Source organism: Larimichthys crocea, chromosome X (genome assembly GCF_000972845.2).
Source record: "Larimichthys crocea isolate SSNF chromosome X, L_crocea_2.0, whole genome shotgun sequence".
Classification (NCBI taxonomy): Eukaryota; Metazoa; Chordata; class Actinopteri; family Sciaenidae; genus Larimichthys; species Larimichthys crocea.
The window spans coordinates 2446077-2464148 of record NC_040020.1 but is presented as its reverse complement, the minus strand read 5'-3'; the positions used below and the strand labels follow the sequence as shown (position 1 = coordinate 2464148).

Genomic DNA, 18072 nt, shown 5'->3' with positions numbered 1-18072 from the left:
GTATTTGATGTGCAGAGCCGAGATTTGCTGACTGTCAACAGTTACTGGACATACACAAAACACATGTTTTGGGCCAGCCAGTAGTCTTTGTCTGAGCTTCATTATATTTTATGTGCTGACGTGTGTGAGGATTAAGAATTTGCACTTTTCCCCCGTGTTGAACTGTGGTCTCTGTGAATGCTTGCTTCTGATTAGTCAGAGGTTATTTGTTAATTAACGAATAATCCATGACGGGTTATGTGGTTATTGGAAAAAAAACAAACAATCAATGTCCACTGACGCGGGGTTCAGTGTTTGAATGGAAATGTCATGTTAAGACTTTGTCAGGCTAGGATTTAAACATTACTTACAAGGACATTTCTGAAAAATCCATATCTCTGACCTCAGTATAGTATTCTGCAATGACAGTTATGATCAGTCATCCACAGGCTGTTAGCAGGTAGGGCTAACAATATCTTTCACCATGAACCTAAACACTGGCAACTGATGGTATGTACTGCATACAGTGACAACAATTAAATAACCTTGTTATAATATTTGTTGACATAGGGGAGACAATGTTTTATGTTTCAGTGTGAACACGCTTTCATCTAACAACTCGATGCCTGTGAAAACTCAGAAGAAAAAAAAACTGCTGGCAAATTTTTCTCGGGGAGTCACAAAAAAACCATAATTTATGCACACAGTAAGACTGCACAGAACATGGTGGGACACAGCTGCCGCCTGTGGAAGACACAAGCCTGCCCTAGAAAGCCCTCCACCATCATTAAAAACCCAACTTGTCCATGCGCTGTCTTGTCACCCTGTCAGCTTTGCAGGAACATTTATGCCCACACACCTATATCCAAAACAAGTCTTTTTTAAGAGCTGTTACACAGCTCCCTCGACACTGCCTACAAACTTTGTGAACACCTCAAGTCACGCCTGTCTCCTTGGGCAAATGTAATGCACAATGTGACAACTGTCACAGCTGATATTAGCCCAAAGCTTTTCACAACAAAATATTGTTCTAAATATTGATCTGTTATTTTTTTTTCTTCCAACAGAAACCATGACGACCGCCACCTCCCCCATCCTGTTGAAATGGGACCCCAAGAGTCTTGAAATCCGCACCCTGACTGTGGAGAGGCTTTTGGAGCCACTGGTCACACAGGTAAGCCAGTAAACTCTGTGATGGACCACTGAAGTTTGAATAGAACTCATGTACCTCTCTATATATACAGTAAGTAATAAAACTGGACAAAAACTTAATCCAAGTTCATATTTTCTCATAATTTTCTGATCATAAACGCCTCAATCACTTTTTTCAGCTAAAAACCTATTTAAATCTGTATTAATTAGTCTTGTTGTAGTAAGATATTCTATGGACTGGTAGATTTGCTTCACTCAACACCCAAAAAAACATTGAGAATATATTGAGTGGCTGGTAAAATTGGACCAGCCATTCGGTCAGTGGACAGAAATGCAAATTTACTGACCCCTCACTGACAGACACACACACCAGAGATTGTCTGAGCCGCAAGCTTAGCTAGCATAAAGTTACAACTCAGGTACAACACATACATATTTACAAACCGCCATGAACGCAGTGATTGCCAAAGCTCCAGCGGGCTCTTTGTATTTTCAGTGTGGACATGTACAGTAAGAAGACAGAAGCTGCTCATGGCTGATAAGCTCTTTTAGCTCCGATTACTGGCACCTGTATTCCTGTGCAGTGGAAAGTCATCTGCTGCATTTATGAAAAAAAATCTGGGAGGGAGGGAGCTAGCAGAATTTGGGTGCGCACTTACAGTTTAAAGGGTTGCAAGTCTGACGATGTTATAGTGATGGGCTAATAAACACTTGTCATGGCTCAGTATGAGAGCAAAACTGATTTGTTTGTGGTTGCACCTTGCTGGATCACTTGTTACAAAGACGTTAAACTGATTGGGTCACTGCCAAAGATTCTGGCTCATCGGCACTGACTTTGTTTGGCTTCCAAGCTGAACAGACGGCTGAACATGACTTAGGTCACCCTCGCTTACTGTGAGTGAATCTGCGACATGGAATTTCATTTAGATTTAGTAGATTCTGGATTTGTTTATCAAATCTAGCCTGAATATCTCTTTGAATCCATTCATAGCTTCTACAGATTTAGGCTTCTGTGGCCCAGTGTTCACCTGACACAGAGCATGTATATAATGTTGGTAAAATTTAGGAGGGTTAGGGTTAAGTCTTGATAAAGTAGTATGTATGTCTTCCAAAACAGAAAATAGGTTTTTATATTGATTTTTTTTTACATGTTCACAAGAGCAACTGAATCATCAACAATAACTAAAAGCCAGCTAAATATTACTTCATAGAAAACTGCAAGAAGTGCAGCTTGGCATCTTTTTTCTTTTCTGTTCACAGCTCCCTCTGTCAACATCCAGTTTGGTCTCTCGGGCCACTTCCATTATGTCCATAGAAGCTGCTAATCCTGGTTACATTGCCCAACTGCCTTGTTTGCCCAGCTCTGGTTCTGGCACGACACCAGCTCTCGCTTCCTGTTAGCATCAAAATTATTTTAAAAGCTGTTATTTTATTATGGAAAAATTACACAATGGGGCTTTAAGAAACGTTGCCAAGAAAGATTTTGACTGTTCGGCATGATGTAACTGCCCCCATCTGGAGTAACAGACTGGCAGATTATCCAGTGATGGCACTGATGTCAGCCTCTCTCAGTGGTCTGATGTTCTCTGATTGGCTGCAGTCTGCTTTTTAGCAAACGTTTTGAATCAGACCTAATGCACATTCTCTGCAGTGTTGCGACGGCATTCTTCACTGTGATCTCTTTCCATACATCACCTTCCGTTGAGCTGAATGTCCTTTGCTGCTCCTGTATCACAGTTTTCTTTTTTTATGGACTTTAAATTCTATATTTCTTGGTAACGCTTATTTTTCCCCAGTTCTATTTCACCCTGTCAGCTTGATATCACAGTCTCTATGCTGGGTTTTTGCTAGAGGATGTCTCTTTATGTCAGTTTGCAGACAGAAAATACCCTGTGGTATCCCTTGTGTTCCATCGTGTTTGTTTATTCTTTATCAAACCAGGTATTTTGCTACCTGTTCATGGCAGAACCCTGCACAGATTTTTAGATTTCAAGCTGAACCTTAAACCCGGCTTCAGAGGCCTTTTTCACAAAAGACATCTTGACATGTCACAGCAGCAAAAGCACAGGTGTAACAATGGATGGATTCAATTTTACTGCTGCAGTTTCAGGGCCCTGGTATTGTTCGTGCTGGCTGACTAGTTGTCACATAACATTAACCATAACAATAACTAACCGAATCTTAGGGCAGAAATGAAATGTTTTAAAGTCAATGAACAGATACCACCCTTTCAAGAGATACAATAAACTTCTGTGACAAGCTGTCCTAACAATTCTGTGGAGAATGTAACACATGCATTGACATGACTGAGTGCTGTTTCCGGCAAACCGAAGCATCACCTTGTCCTGAATACTGCAGTTCTCTGCTGCTCTTAAGTCGATGAGAAAGCAGTTTTCCATCAATGACCAGACTCCTTTTAACACATTCTGTTTCAAGTGTTCGCATAGTAAACGAATAACAGAAGACCGCACTGCAACCTTCCCTGGTTTTTACAGAAATCCTGCTACAGAATCAAGCCGACTTGTTCATTGTAGTAGTAAAATAAACATAGACTCCAGGTGGGACTGTACCTATTTATTCCAGAAAGACGTCCTTGGCAGCTATCCCATTTCTCCAGGATGGCTTAATAAAGCTGTTTCATTGCAGGTAGTGGCTGACCCACTGACAGTGGTGGATATTAGATGTGGGAAGGCCAGACTTACTCACAGGCTCACTCAGAACCCAGTCCGCTTACTCTTTGTTCCCTTAGAGAATGTTTAAGTATTGATTGTAGACTTTTTGCCAGGTTTACTTTTCACAGCAGCAATATACAGCCCTTTTATCTCCAATTTTCAACACTGAAGTGACCATTATGGAGTTTAGGTGTGTCATAAGTCTCATGTAACCACTTGTTTCAAAATCATTGTATATGACTGAGAAATAGGGCTAGTTTTATTGTTTTGTACTGTGAATTTCAAAGGAAGTCTCAAATCTTTACCCTCAAGTCTACAGTCATAAACAAGTCATAATGCAGTCTTCACCAAATCAAATTCAAACACCAACACAACAGGATAATTGTAAGAAGTTTGTCAAATGAGATTAACACGAGTGCTTTATAAAATTTCCTTTTATTACTTTTTTAAACTTTCCATGGGTAGACTCCAGTAGACAACAAAATACAAAAAAGCTGTTACACATGAAATGAGATTTATGCCGTTTTAAAAATAAGAAATGAAAGTGCTGAATTAAACAATAAAGATTCCGGCACCACACACATAAGCAATTGATCTTATTCCTCCCAAGTAAAATGTCTTCGTGAGCTATCATCCCATAGAATCTCATTCTTCTGTTTTAATAGATAATATCTGCTGCTCAGTAAAAAAAAAAAAAAAAATCTGCACTTTGGGGTTGAGAAGGGTAATAACTCCTTTGAGTGGATCCAAGTGAAATCATAGATTATTTGTGTCAAGTTGAGTTGCAACCCTTTTTGCTTCCTGTCTTGGCTGGTGACACTGACAGACACCATCCATTACACCACAGTGATGCAGGCTCACAATCTCAAATGGATGCTGGGAAGCTGCTGGGAAGCTGCTGGGAAGCTATCAAAAATAATTAGTGCAAGCCTGCATCATTTTTTGAATGCGCTGAAATGCGCACTGCACGGTCAGCATATGGTGTTCCATATTTTTAACTGACCTGAACAGACGTGTAACATGCTTTAGCAACAAAGCCCAATCATCATTGAAAACACAATTGCACTAATTTTGTTTGCTTGATTTTTCCTGAAACAGCTAGTTTTCAGTCATATTTAGTTCATGGCAAATCACCAAAATTTCAGTCTGGAGAGAGAGAGAGAGAGAAAAAAAAGAGAATCAGAGCATGTACCGACAATAAAAGCACACTAAGCGACGGCTGGAGGAGAAGTTGAGAATGTGTCTCAATCCTGATTCATTTTATAGGATTTCTAAGCTTGAGTTATTGCCGGCCATCAAACATCGCCATCCGTCTCCTTATCTCTGCCTGTATAACTTTATGGGTTTTGAGCTTATTCGCTTTAATTGGATTACATAAAAACGTCCACTGAGCCACCATTACTACTTTGCAGACATGCATTTTTCATTTGGCAACATCACTCTAGCTTCAATAGAATTTGCGTCAGATATGTGAACAAAGCCTAATGAAATACATATTCTAGTTTTATGCATGTTTGAGCTGAAATTTCAGCTTGGGTCGTTTTCCTTTTAGACTCGCCTTGCGTGTATTCTGTCAGTCACATCCTGCGTTTGTCCTCATGATTGGTCCATCAACGTGACAGGTAGGTAATTGCTTAATGTTAGCGGGACGGAAGGCTGATGAGCTCCCTCCGTTAACACATAGCGATCATTATTAATTCCTCTCTATAGCAATGCCCCGACAGCCCTTACAGAAAATTATGCCTGACTACCAAACCTTTTTTTTTTTGTTTTGAAAATGATGTGGCTTTCCCTTGACACCTTCATTTTTTTTTTCCCATTGAAATCAACTTTGCTGTTTTTGCAGCAGTGATGCCTGAATTAATTCAGACAGCTTCATTCTCTGTGTGAATTCCCTATGCAGTGTTTATTGATTTAACCAAAAGATAAAGAATTTAGATGCAGGTCCTTTTGTAAGACTGGTCTAGAAATAACAATCATCTGATGTTTTCTGTGTCTTCATCTTGAGCTTTACTAGCAGTTGCTTTACATTGAGATTTGAAGACTCAAGATATTTTGTGGTATTTTTGTAGTACTTTAATACTACTTTTTAAATAAATTATCTTTATTTGATTTGCTCCTGCCATCTGGCTGTTACTGTAGTTAATGATTCATCAGTAAATATTGCAACAAAGATGATATAGAGGCAAAAATGCATTCACCGCACACCTATAGGAATAAGCCAACTACGGTTGTTCACCTTTCCGCAATTGTTTTGGAAGTGTGAACCTTTTTTCGGATATGAACAAGACACTGTGATTGTTTTTCCTGTCAATTTGGATGATTCAGTGTTTTTGGATGGAATAAAAGGTTGCCTCAGGAGGACAGACAAACAGGCTCACCCTGACATTGCTTGAGATAGAAGGCTCATTAATCATGACCAAGCTTCTCTCGCCCCAGCTGGAGTACTGGGCAAGTCTATAGCTAATAATACCGAGGGGCTTACTTTATCACTGCGTATGAAGGCAGTATGCCTCTGATATAGTAAACATTTTTATACTGCAGGCAATAGCAATATTTCTTAAGAGACTTATAGGGAAGTAGCCTTGAGAGGCAAGTGGAAAAAAAACAGGTGCTAGAAGTTGGGCTTTAAAGTCTAGACTTTATGTATGTTGGTGTAAAATGGTGGGAAGTTCGGTGGATAGAAAAGATGATTAAAAAGTGAGAAGGCTTTGATATAAACATAAAAAAATGATGACATATTTTGAAACATTAGCTTTGACTAACTTCACTAACAAGCACTGAGGGTACAGGGGGCATGTGGGGGTCAGTTACTGGCTCATATCAGGCGATTATCAAGTCATTATCAAGTCGATTAATGAAAGGTGTTGTAGTGCTTGTTTTTATTTATTTTATTGTGGAAAACATACTATCCATTATGAAAGGATTCAATTTTGCAGCTGTTACGCAATTCTACAACATTTCTGATTGACTACTTTTAATCCAGCCATTGAAGTGTAGTTGGAACATTTGGGTGATGATGCATGTATTTGTCCAAAATAGACAGAAAATCTCTTTAATTATATGGTCTTGTATACAGTGCAAGGAATCTGAAATGAAGTCAGACAGACTATCTGAGGACAAAATATATAAGATAGGAAATAGATGGATACATAAACTGTTATGTGATCATTGCACAGACATTTTTTAAAAACAGAACTCAAAATTTGCATGTTGTACATGATGTTCAGAGTTAAGTTTAAAAAAGTGTATTGTAGCTACTGTAGAGGTTAATATTTACTCCATGTGTACTGACAGTGAGCACAGAAAAATACAATTTAAAAAAAGCAAACCTTGCCATTCCTTAGTGTGTCTTGGTGCTTGGTAAAGTGTGCTGATCCCAGAACTTGTAATCCTCACATCATGCAGCGTGCCTTCTGTAACCGTTTCACAGCAGGAGCTCCTAATGAGGTAAAAACTCTGCAACCCAGATATTCAGGCTTAAAAAAAAACATTTTTTTTTCAAAACAGTGTACAATAACCAGCACCAATGGGTAAATATACAAGCGAACAGTACACTGAATATCCTCTCATTCCTTCCCTCCATCCCCCCTACACCATAATACACAAAACCAATCAAAAAAAGGTGTACTGAACATTTTTTTTCTGTACTTTACTTTCCTTCGTCTTCTTCCATACTTTTGCCAAATCAAAATACTACACCTTTAATAAAAGTTTTTCCTCAGAAGAGTACATACAATGTATACAGAATGCAACTTTTACAAAAAAATATACAGATATATCAGCTATATTATACCAACAATATACTTTAGGTATAGTAAAAAAAAAATTGTTTTCAGTTTGGGAACATGCACAGAGCTCTCTCTCACACACATTGAATCTATTTTAATCTTCTCATTGCTCTGTTTGTTTATTTAGTTCTTGCTTCCACTTCTTGCTCACTCATTCCATCTTACATGTATGTTGTAATATTCATATAAATAATGCCTTGTTTATTTGTTTAAATATCCCATTCACGAAAAACAGAGACAACCACCAGAATTCTTTTAACTAGTCAATAGGAATTGCCTATTTATTTTTATAATGGTCCAGTGTGCAGTAATTAGGGAGATGTATTTACTGAATATTGCATTATTTTTATACATATGGTAGTATACAAAACTATGTCTTTATTAGTGTATAATCACTTGAAAATAAGAATCATTTTTATTAGAATAAAAGTTTTATGTCAACAGATGTTTCTAGGGAGTCTGCCATGTCTACTATTGAATTTATTGGAATGAAGAAATGTGGTATATAAGAAGCTATTTCTGCTCTCCTGTTCTTGTACTTTTTCATAAAAATCTAAAAATTCTTTGCTGTTTTTAAAATTGGAGACATCTTTTATTCAACATTAATCTGCAGTCTAAATTTGTTGAACATTGACTAATTACTGTCAAAGGTCTTTAAGCTTTGAGGCTGTTGTTTAATTATTAGACAGTTGGATGCTGTAGCTGCTGTTTTCTTCTGCTTGAAGGTCTTGTTATTGTGATGTGCCAATTACATTGGTGTTTCAGAAATTGCAATTGATGCTTAATAAAAAAGTGTTGTCTGTAGTTTTGAATTTATCTAAGGAGATAAAGTCTCTAGCTCATGCTTTGTTTTACATTTTACATGTTCCACTGTTGGTGCAAGTGCACGATCTTCAAATCATAAAGACATATTTGTTATGTTGACATGGTAAACCCTAAAGGAAACATTTTCTCTCTTTCTTCTCACTCTTACAAGGTTAAGACATGACATGAGTTTGACTTATGCAAAACAAAGTAGATTTACCCCCTGATCTCTCCGCCCTAATTCCGTCTCTTGGATGGATTTCCATCATTGGAATATTTGATCGTTGACATTCTGCCTCCACGTGATGCAGGGAAGAGCCTCTGTGGCCTAGTTGTGGTTTCATCCTTTAGGGTCCTCTCACTCCCCTGGTTGTTATTGATGCTCTAACATGGACTCATTCACGGTGAGTACTCATGCCAACCTTGTCGGTGCAACGTGCTTCTCTTAATGAATGTTCCGAGGTCATCTCTTATATACTGTATTGACTCTGTGTCCTAACAGAGCTGGTGGTCTGTGTGACATGCACAGCTGATTCTTGGCCCAACACTGTCTTCAAATGTGAATGACTGACAATTAGGAGTCATTAGTGTGTGTATACACTGATAATTGTGCAGTCACTCTGGATCTTTGGTTCTCTTTCATTGTCACATGGGTAAAAGTAAACACTAGTTTGACATTGAAGGCCTTCAGGAACAAATCCTGCTTTGAAGGCAAACAATACCTCAGACAACATAACATGAGTAGGACGCTGTCTGTGTTGCTGTCAATATTCACATGTATCATTGATTCATTGTGTCTGGGGGATGTGGCAAAAACATATTGTTGTGGATACATCCTTATTTCTTTCAGTTTTCTTGGTTATTAAGTTAAAAGTTATTTTCTTTGGCATATTCGCGTATTTGATTTCTCAGCCTGGTCCCTACGAGGACAACTGAATGGCAGAGCTGTCAAAATTACCTTTAAGTATCTTTATTGTCCTTTCTGGGGAAATTGGTTCAAAATACCTAAACACTGACATCAAATAAAAGGATTCAGGAAAGAAAAAAGTGATTCAGAAGTTCATTCAATGCCAAAGTGTAAAAAAACAAATAACCAATCTATGCTATCTGTGCAAATAAGCAATCTACAGACAACAAATAGATAAGATGAGTACTATCTGCCGTTTAACAAGCAAAGGCAGCCGGGACAAAGGGAACCTATTATCTCATAATAGGTACCTCCATCCGATGACCTTCCCGAAGAGGGTGATCTTGGCACTCCAGAAGAGAAGTAGCCTTTCCAAACACCTGCTTGTTATATAGGTCTGTAAGCTGGGCTTGACTCCATGAAATCTTACTTTAATGACAAAAATCACATATCAAGCAACGCCACAGAACATAAAAACTGATTCAATAAAACTTCTATTAAAGACAGTCATCATCTCTGAGGAAACATGAAAGAACACATTTTCCTTAAGAATTGGAATAGGAATTGTAATCAAAAAACACACCCTATTTATTTATCTACCAAGTTTTAGTTTCTGATACATTTAATTGGAAGAAGGACTCATCGTTCTAGAATACAGAGTCACTGGACTACCACAGGCCCGTGATGTTCCTCCACCCCTTCAAGAAGTTAATCGCAGAATCAAATTTATTAATGGGTCTGTTGGGTTGATAGATGCTTTTATCCCCTTTGTTTTTGTATGTCATCCAAGGCCGATGTTAGGCTCATAGTTTTAGTTGGCATCTGACACACATACTGTACACACCACACATGCTCTAGTCAAGGGACTTAACATAAAGGGAGAGGAGACGATGGCGGCAAGGGGATTAAGACTTCACGCTGCATCACTGTCATAATCCATTAAGCTAGCGGAAAAGCAGGAAGCCTGGACCTCAAACAGACACTTTTTCGAGGCAGAAAGGGATGCTATACTTCCCCTCAGAGTTTTCATTGAAACCGCAGTAGCTTAGGTCATTTTGGGCACTACTGAAGATGAACTATGCTTGGAGAGTAGTCATAATTTTAGAAAATGTGATGACAGCTTGTTGACAACAGTAGCTTCTCTCGGTTTAGTCCTGATATTTTTCAATGTCGTTGGGTTATCTCAGAGACAACCTTTATCGCAGACGTGCAATTTTCAGATATAATGAAGTGTTGCTCAGGTTTTTTGATGCACTGAAGAAATAGATCTAGCTCTTCACTTTTGAAAACTAAGTACTGAAAAGAAGGGAAAAACTCACTGGGTTATGAGATGTGAAGTCTCAGTTCTACCCTCTGTGTGAATTTGGATGACAGTATTTCTAAGAGGCTTTGAACCCTTTGAGGAGCAGTGATGTTCAAAGGCAGTCTGGAACCCCTGCTTTTTGGCTTGCTACTCATTGGACACTTGCCGTGTTACAGGAAGCAATTCTTAATTTAAGTTTGAAGAAATTAATTGAACAGCTGGAAAAACACTGACAGCTTGTTAAGGCCAAAGAGAAGTCATTGTTTTTCACAATGTTGTTACTGTTTGAATTTGACGCAATACTAACATGAGTTAAAGGATCAGTGTGTAAGATTTAATGGCATCTAAGGATCTACTTGCGGATTGCAACCCCCTCCATATGCCCTCTTACCATGGCTGCGAAATGCGTGAAAAGCATTGAAAAACCTAGAGCCAGCGTTTAGTCTGTTCTGGGCTACCGTAAAAACATGGCCGTTCAACATGGCCAACTCTTTGGAATCGATTTAACACGCAGCTGCTATAAATAAAATTACATTCTGCTGTATTCCGTCTTCGGGATGGTTATGTAAGACGTGATGCATTTGGTCTCCTTCATTGTTGCCTGGTTTCTGCCTTGACGTTGTGAGATTAGCTCGGTTCTCTGAGGTTTCTGGTGACTCACACTCCTGCTATTCTGAGAAGACTTCATCTCCACAAAAGGACAACAAAATTTTATATTAGATATTAAATAATATTAAGTATTTGTATTAAGTATTAGCATGAAACACAGATGTTAGACTCATGTATGATCTTTTGCAATCTGTCAGCCCTGTTGTTTCTGGGAATTGGCTACAACTTGATATGTGTATGATGATATAAGTTACATAATTTTGTTTTCATTATGTGATTGAATAGAAATGTATGGGTATTACCTATGCAATGAGCACTTGCTGATGATATTGGAGATTCGCCAGATTTAAATATTTTAATAGTTCACATCTGTTTGCCATGACTGTGTTTTCTCTTGGATCTTTGGAGCTGCATTTGTGAACTGAACGTGCCATGCAGTGTTTCTCTGTGTTGTCTTCAATCTTTTGAAAAGATTGCAACCAGCCAGAACAATAATTTCTCACTTAAACCGGTGGTGACCTCACAATTTTTGCTCTCTAGGGGTCTTAACTGCTCTCAGTCTCCTGTAAGCATGTTGCTCAAAACGACTGCTGTGTTGTTTCTGTTCAGTTCAACACGTGAGCTCTGCAGGAGCGCAGTGGGAGAATCCACTCGCTTGTAAGCTCTCTTTCTTTCTCTGCTAGTCTCTTAATGTGTTTCTTTTAATTACCTCCATGCTTTTTGGTGTGTTTTGTTGGTTCATTTGTCTGTCAGCAGGATTACAGAAAATCCACTGGCCTGATTTTCATGAAGCTTTGTTTAAGGGTGTAGCATGAGCCAAGAAAGAAGCCATTAAATTCTGTGGGTGGGGCATTTAGACATTGTGGCTGTGCTTTCAGATTTGCATATCATAACAGGCTGGACTGTTTGCCTTGATAGTAGTCCATGCTCTACCTCATGGTTGTCTTTTTGCATCTGCAGCTGTGTCAGCTCCCTCTCGCTCTTCTTTCTATACTCACACAAGTGTCAACTAACACACAAATGCAACCACACGTTGACCGGAGTAAGGTAGCGATTCTTTATTTTTACACAGCAGTATGATAAGGATGACAGCTGTGTCATTATGCAGAGTGCCCCCTGTTAGCTTCTGTCTGCTCATTACCTCTGCCAGTGCCTTGGGGTCAGTGCTGGATCTTGTGAAGCACACTTTCATCTGTCTTCGGGGCTGTATCTTCTGACACCTTGCTATGTCAGCATATGGCTTGCCCCAGGGTTCTGAACAGCAGCCATGCACAGATGCGTGTTGTTCTTTCTTTCTCTCTCTCTGCCTCTCTACCAAAGAAAAATCCACCCCATCAGAACAGACCGCCTTAGAAATACAATACAATGCATTGCTTTCACAAGCACGAGCGTGGCTAGCTACTACTACTATGTCTAGTCAAAAATAGTCCTGGCGTTTCTCTGGTGTTAGACCAACAATAAAGCAGCACGTTTTTCATGAAAATTGAACATTACCTACTCTAACCTTAAGATCTGAATGCTAAAAGATTATTTTCCAGTTGATCTAAACTCATTTTTAAGACAAGTTTATTCATAACACATTTTGACAGGCGTGACTAATAACATTAATAATGGCTCCATTCAAGTGTCCCAGCAAGCCATGGCAGTGTGACAGTGAGCCAGCATGCACGGGACCAGGACCCTGAAGCTACATGGAATTACCTGTGACTTGCCAACTGTGGCCTGTCAAAATGTCTTCTGTCATTTGAATATTAAATTATACTGAACATACAGACAAGAGAGTTATAAAAAAATACAAAATAGCAACATTATACAGATGCTTATTAATGTCAACGAAGACATGATCTGTATTCTAATTGACTATTTATTGTCAAGAGTAAGAGTAAATTCGACTGTGGTCTTGAAGAATAACTCGGCTTGTGTTATGAATATTACCATGACATCAAAAGATCTTTTTTCAAAATGAAGTTTTGTTGCAAAAATGACATCCCCTCGTTTGAACGATCCATACGTCAGTCTGCATGATTATAGATGCTTTGAGATGAGTAAACGTACAGTTTAAACAGCGTGGCATCTATGATGTCTTCTTCAGAGTGACAGCAGCGTCAGGACTGAAGTACAGCTCACCAAACATTTTGCTTTTATCATCAGAGACTAATGGAAATCAGTTATTTCTTTTTAAACACAAAGCGAAAGCCTGCACACCACCACATTTCAAAATCTTCACATATTAAACTTTAAAACACAGACGCCTTTTTTTCTTTTTTGTTTTTCAATTGCTTTTAAAACATATTGAAATATATCGATTATTCCAACATATCCTCAAAAACTCTAAATGTATTCCTCCTACAAGGAGAAAAATAAAAAAAATGAAACTTTTAATAATGAGAGAGAGGCAGAGAATGGTTCTGTATTCATTATTGAATACTGCCTGTATCATGCCTGACAGTCATGGGAGCAGCTGAGGAGAGTCCAAGGTCAGCTTGCCTTGTAATGTCTGGTAATCTATGAACCAGGACATTATCGTGTGGATACACTTACACACCATACAGTTTTGCCTCAGCAGATTTTGTAAAGCGACACAAACATGCACACAGCTTTTTATAGTAGAAGTGCCCTAGACTAAGAAGACTGTGAGCAGATACAAGACCGGAACACAGCTGATCCTTTTGAATCTCCTCTGGAATCTTCAGAGGAGTCTGACAGTGAGCCAGCAGGGGTCATGTCTCCCCCGTTCTGTTGTATGAGTGTAACAGCAAGAGCGAGAGGAAGAGGATGAAAGGGAAAGAAGCAGACAGATAATCTGAGATTCTGATTGTCTCCATATTTGGCTGGAGGCAAGATCAGCACAGATTTAATCTAAATGAGACTAAATAGCCAAAAAACTTGTGTCTGATACTCTAACCATCATTTTGTATGAAAAATATGAAAATGCGCTGTTTGAATTGACTTAATTTCCTCCCGATAGCCACCCTCTTCCCATATGACCTAAAAACCAAGGTTAACTTGATGAACGCTGTCTTATTATTTTGCAGAACAGAAAACACTGCAAAACAAGCCCATTTACATGAATAATTTACTCGCCGAGCACAACTTCTAAACTACTTGGGTCCGCTACTACTAGTTTTATCTCACTTTGCTCGGTTATGCTTCAAGGCAGTGATAGAGTTCACTATAAAACTTTTTACTCACGCTCCCCGTAGTCCATCGTTGGGTAATTCAGTGGTGAGTTTCACCACTTTGATTGCATAGAACTGGATCCAGAAATTACTTTATTTTTTTGCAGTAAATATGTGTGAGCTGAATTATTAAATGTAACACCTAGAAATTATCTCTATCATATAGTCCACTTCAATTACTGCCTGCCATTTTAATGTGCCTGGTAACTATGTGTACTTTCACACCAAGCTTGTTTGACTGCGTTAAAAAGATTTCAAGTTTATCCAGTTCATGTAGTCTGGTGTGAAAGCTGTCAATCAGACAATGGTGTGAACCAAACAGCTGGACTGAGAACGATTTAAAGGGCTTCAAAGGCTAAACTACGAATTCACTGCGACTAACTAATTCATTAATTCATCTGCCGATCATAAAATCTATCCAGAGCCACGTATAAGCCATGTGTATATTTATGCAAGTGTCATTTGGTAACCATGGTAACACATATTCATGTTAGCGCAGGTAATAGGTCAAAATCTGCTGAAACTGCCGTGCTTTGTATCGTACTCTGTGTACTCTGTCAGCTCATTAAGTCCATTGAAAAGTGGGTGACAGCAATCATTACTGTACAAACGCCCCCCTTTTCCTCCCGCCTCTACCTCTTCATTCAGTCATTATTCATAACACGCAGTCTATTTGCAGTCTAATAGTACTAATAATTTTTTATCATCTGTTATTTCTTATGAGCTAGTGAGACCGAATAACATTCTATACACATCAGAGACACTAAAGTGCTGCATAAACTTCAATCAGTCACTAAAGTTTGATTTCCCCATCCTGATGATGCAGGATGACAATCGTCATAATTGTCTGATCAAAGAGCTACTTGTCTGTATGACTTCATTTCTGCACACCTTAGTTTGTTTGTAGAAAGTCAGTGTGAGCAGAAACAGAACTGAACTACAAGTTTGGAAACATTGCAAAAGCACTGTTATAGCTGCGTAGACAGTTTAGTTTATAATTATAGACTTTCCATTTAATGGTATGAACACTTACAGTACAATTAATGTTTTCTGATTTGCAGTTTGCAGCAATTTGTTGTCCAAAAGTAAAAGGTAAAACCTGAAACGCTAACTCCTATCATTATTGGAAGTGTATTCAGCGCACGGCTCAGCCATGCACCTAGAGGACAGATGACAACATTTTTGACATTGATCTTGAGGTTGTGTGCATAACTGAACATAGCCTGATACAGTGTCCTTGTGATAACGTAACCTGAGCTTTAGTGTATTACTCCTCAAATGCAATCCATGTTATCTTCATTCAGCTCTAGGACAAAGAAGGTCATAAAGGTCAGGTTTGCTGTAATATTACTTTAACTTACATTTACATTTAGTCATTTAGCAGACGCTTTTATCTAAAACGACTTACAGAGAAGGGAACAATCAAGGTACAAGAAGGGAACGATCAAGGTACAAGAAGGGAACGATCAAGGTACAAGAAGGAAACAATCAAGGTACAAGAAGGGAACAATCAAGGTACAAGAAGGGAACAATCAAGGTACAAGAAGGGAATGATCAAGGTACAAGTAGGGAACGATCAAGGTACAAGAAGGGAACGATCAAGGTACAAGAACGGAACAATCAAGGTACAAACTAACTTTAACCATAACTGAAATGTGAATCAAAAGTCAGATGTGACTGTAATACCAGGCCATAGTTTTTAGTAATTGGCTAAAGGGTTAATTAGCCATCATACTCCATGTTTGGTGCAGTAGGGCCTCGTGGGAAACACAGTGTGGTGTAGGCACCTCTGTATTATCAGCAGGCGTGTTGAAAAAGGAAATTGGAAAGGCTTCAGTTTCTTCAGGGAGGGGCATGTTGACACACAAATATGGATGGATTGCTGAATGTCGAAGGCTTACGGAGTCATGGAGTGGTGGTGAATGAAGGTTACAGTGAGAGCGAGTGTGTTGCAGTGATCACATGCAGAGGAGCTGTAAGTCTCTTGATTAATTTAGTGGAGGTGGCCTGCTGCTCAGGATGTAAAGAGGTTGCGCATACTGTTACTGTGTCTTGTCCTCCAAACCTTAATGGACTGTCGTATTATGGCACACTTCTTGAAGCTATGTTTTCTGCGGGTTGCTGCACTGGTTTCTTTTTTTTTCACACTTGAACGAGACGCGAGGAAAGCTTTTAAGCGAACAGCATTTTGAAGTCAAAGAGGACTTGTTGGGAATTCAAGGAAATTTGACTTTACTCAGTACTGTCTTATTTTCACATTCTAAGCGGAGGAGGAAAGTTTGGGAGTTAAAAAGAAAGCATTGTTGATCAAATTTTCTAATTGGCTAGCGTTGCACTGATTTCAAAACCCACTCTGTTATGCTGCTGTTGTTTTGTTTTCCTTAGATTAGTTCCCTAAAGACTAATCATTGCCTTTTTTTCACACACTAGATTCAAGGTATTTTTAGATTCTTGGACTCTGAACAAGTTGGTTTTATTTTCTTCTTTTTTCAGCTTGTTTTATTTCTAAGATGCTCACAATTCTCTCCAGAGAGAACAATGTGCCTCGGCTAACTTGGATCTAGAGTTTGGCTCCTGCATAGGAATCTGTGGAAGGCGTGCAATGACTTTCAAACAGGTGCAAAACTGTCCTTACAAAACATCAATTGCTTTACAGCATGTCCACCTGAGAGGTACCGCAAAAATGTATCGACCCAGTCTTGTCTGACTCTATCAACGACATATCAAACATTCTCCTGTCATTCCTTAAAAAATAAAAATAAAAAAATAACCTCAGAGATAGCAAAAAGACATCTGTGTTGAGAATGATAATGAAGGAGTGGGAGGATCAAACAAAGTACAGGAACATGGGCTAAGAGGTTACTAATGAGAACATATCATGGGGAGACTGAAAGTCTATTCTACTCTCAAAACACAATGAATGAATAATCTTCAAAGTTCACTTTGCAAAATGTGAGAATCACTGTTGCAGCTATTGATTCCACCGGCTCTGCTTTTCTTGCCATTATTTGTTACAATCCACGAGTGTTCATAACTTAAAATAAGTCATGTGAGACCTCATATATTCTTGTGGTGGAAATCAATGGCAATGCAGAGTTTGAATATGAGTGTAACCTTGACAATTTCCCCTAAAAACATATACCTCTAGGCTTTAAAACTAAGCATACCTCCAGATGGTTCCATGAGGATATTGTTGTCAGCGAGGCAAGCGTGCTGTATGGTTGAGAATGTCAGAGCTCATCCATGTGATGTGACACTTTCCTGCTAAAACTAGATTTAATGCTCACTAATCCTCACTGCTTTGCACTTCAGCATTTGTTAACTTCAAAAGATATTCTAACAACAGGGCATGATCCAAAGTGAGCACAGCCTTCAGTGTCTGTGATACTTTTTGATACGCAGGCCTGCAGGATTCTCAGGGGCTGTTTTTAGTGCAGTTGTAGGTGTAATGTACGCGACAGGCGCAGTTCGCACCGTCAGGAAAAAACATACGGTTAAATATGCAGTGTGTTTGCAAATTTCCCTGATGTACAAATGTGCGATGCATGTGTGCCGATTTGTTTGACTTTATGTTGCTTGTGTGCAAATGCATTCGCAGTTTGCACGGGATTAGTCGCTCAGCAGTGTGTGTTGTTTCCACTGTGACACACTTGAACACCCAGCGTGTAACATGGCC

The 18072-nt window shown here is 38.9% G+C and overlaps 1 protein-coding gene across 2 annotated transcripts in view; it reads left to right on the top strand.

Moving 5' to 3' along the window:
• The window catches only part of ctnna2 (catenin (cadherin-associated protein), alpha 2), a 290592-nt gene that overhangs the window by 22411 nt on the left and 250109 nt on the right, over positions 1-18072 (top strand). For both annotated transcript variants that reach the window (XM_027283799.1, XM_027283800.1), the window contains one exon: positions 1047-1153. In XM_027283799.1, coding sequence (XP_027139600.1) covers positions 1052-1153 — 102 coding nt within the window. In that variant the 5' untranslated portion in view covers positions 1047-1051. The remainder of the gene's footprint in view (positions 1-1046; positions 1154-18072) is intronic.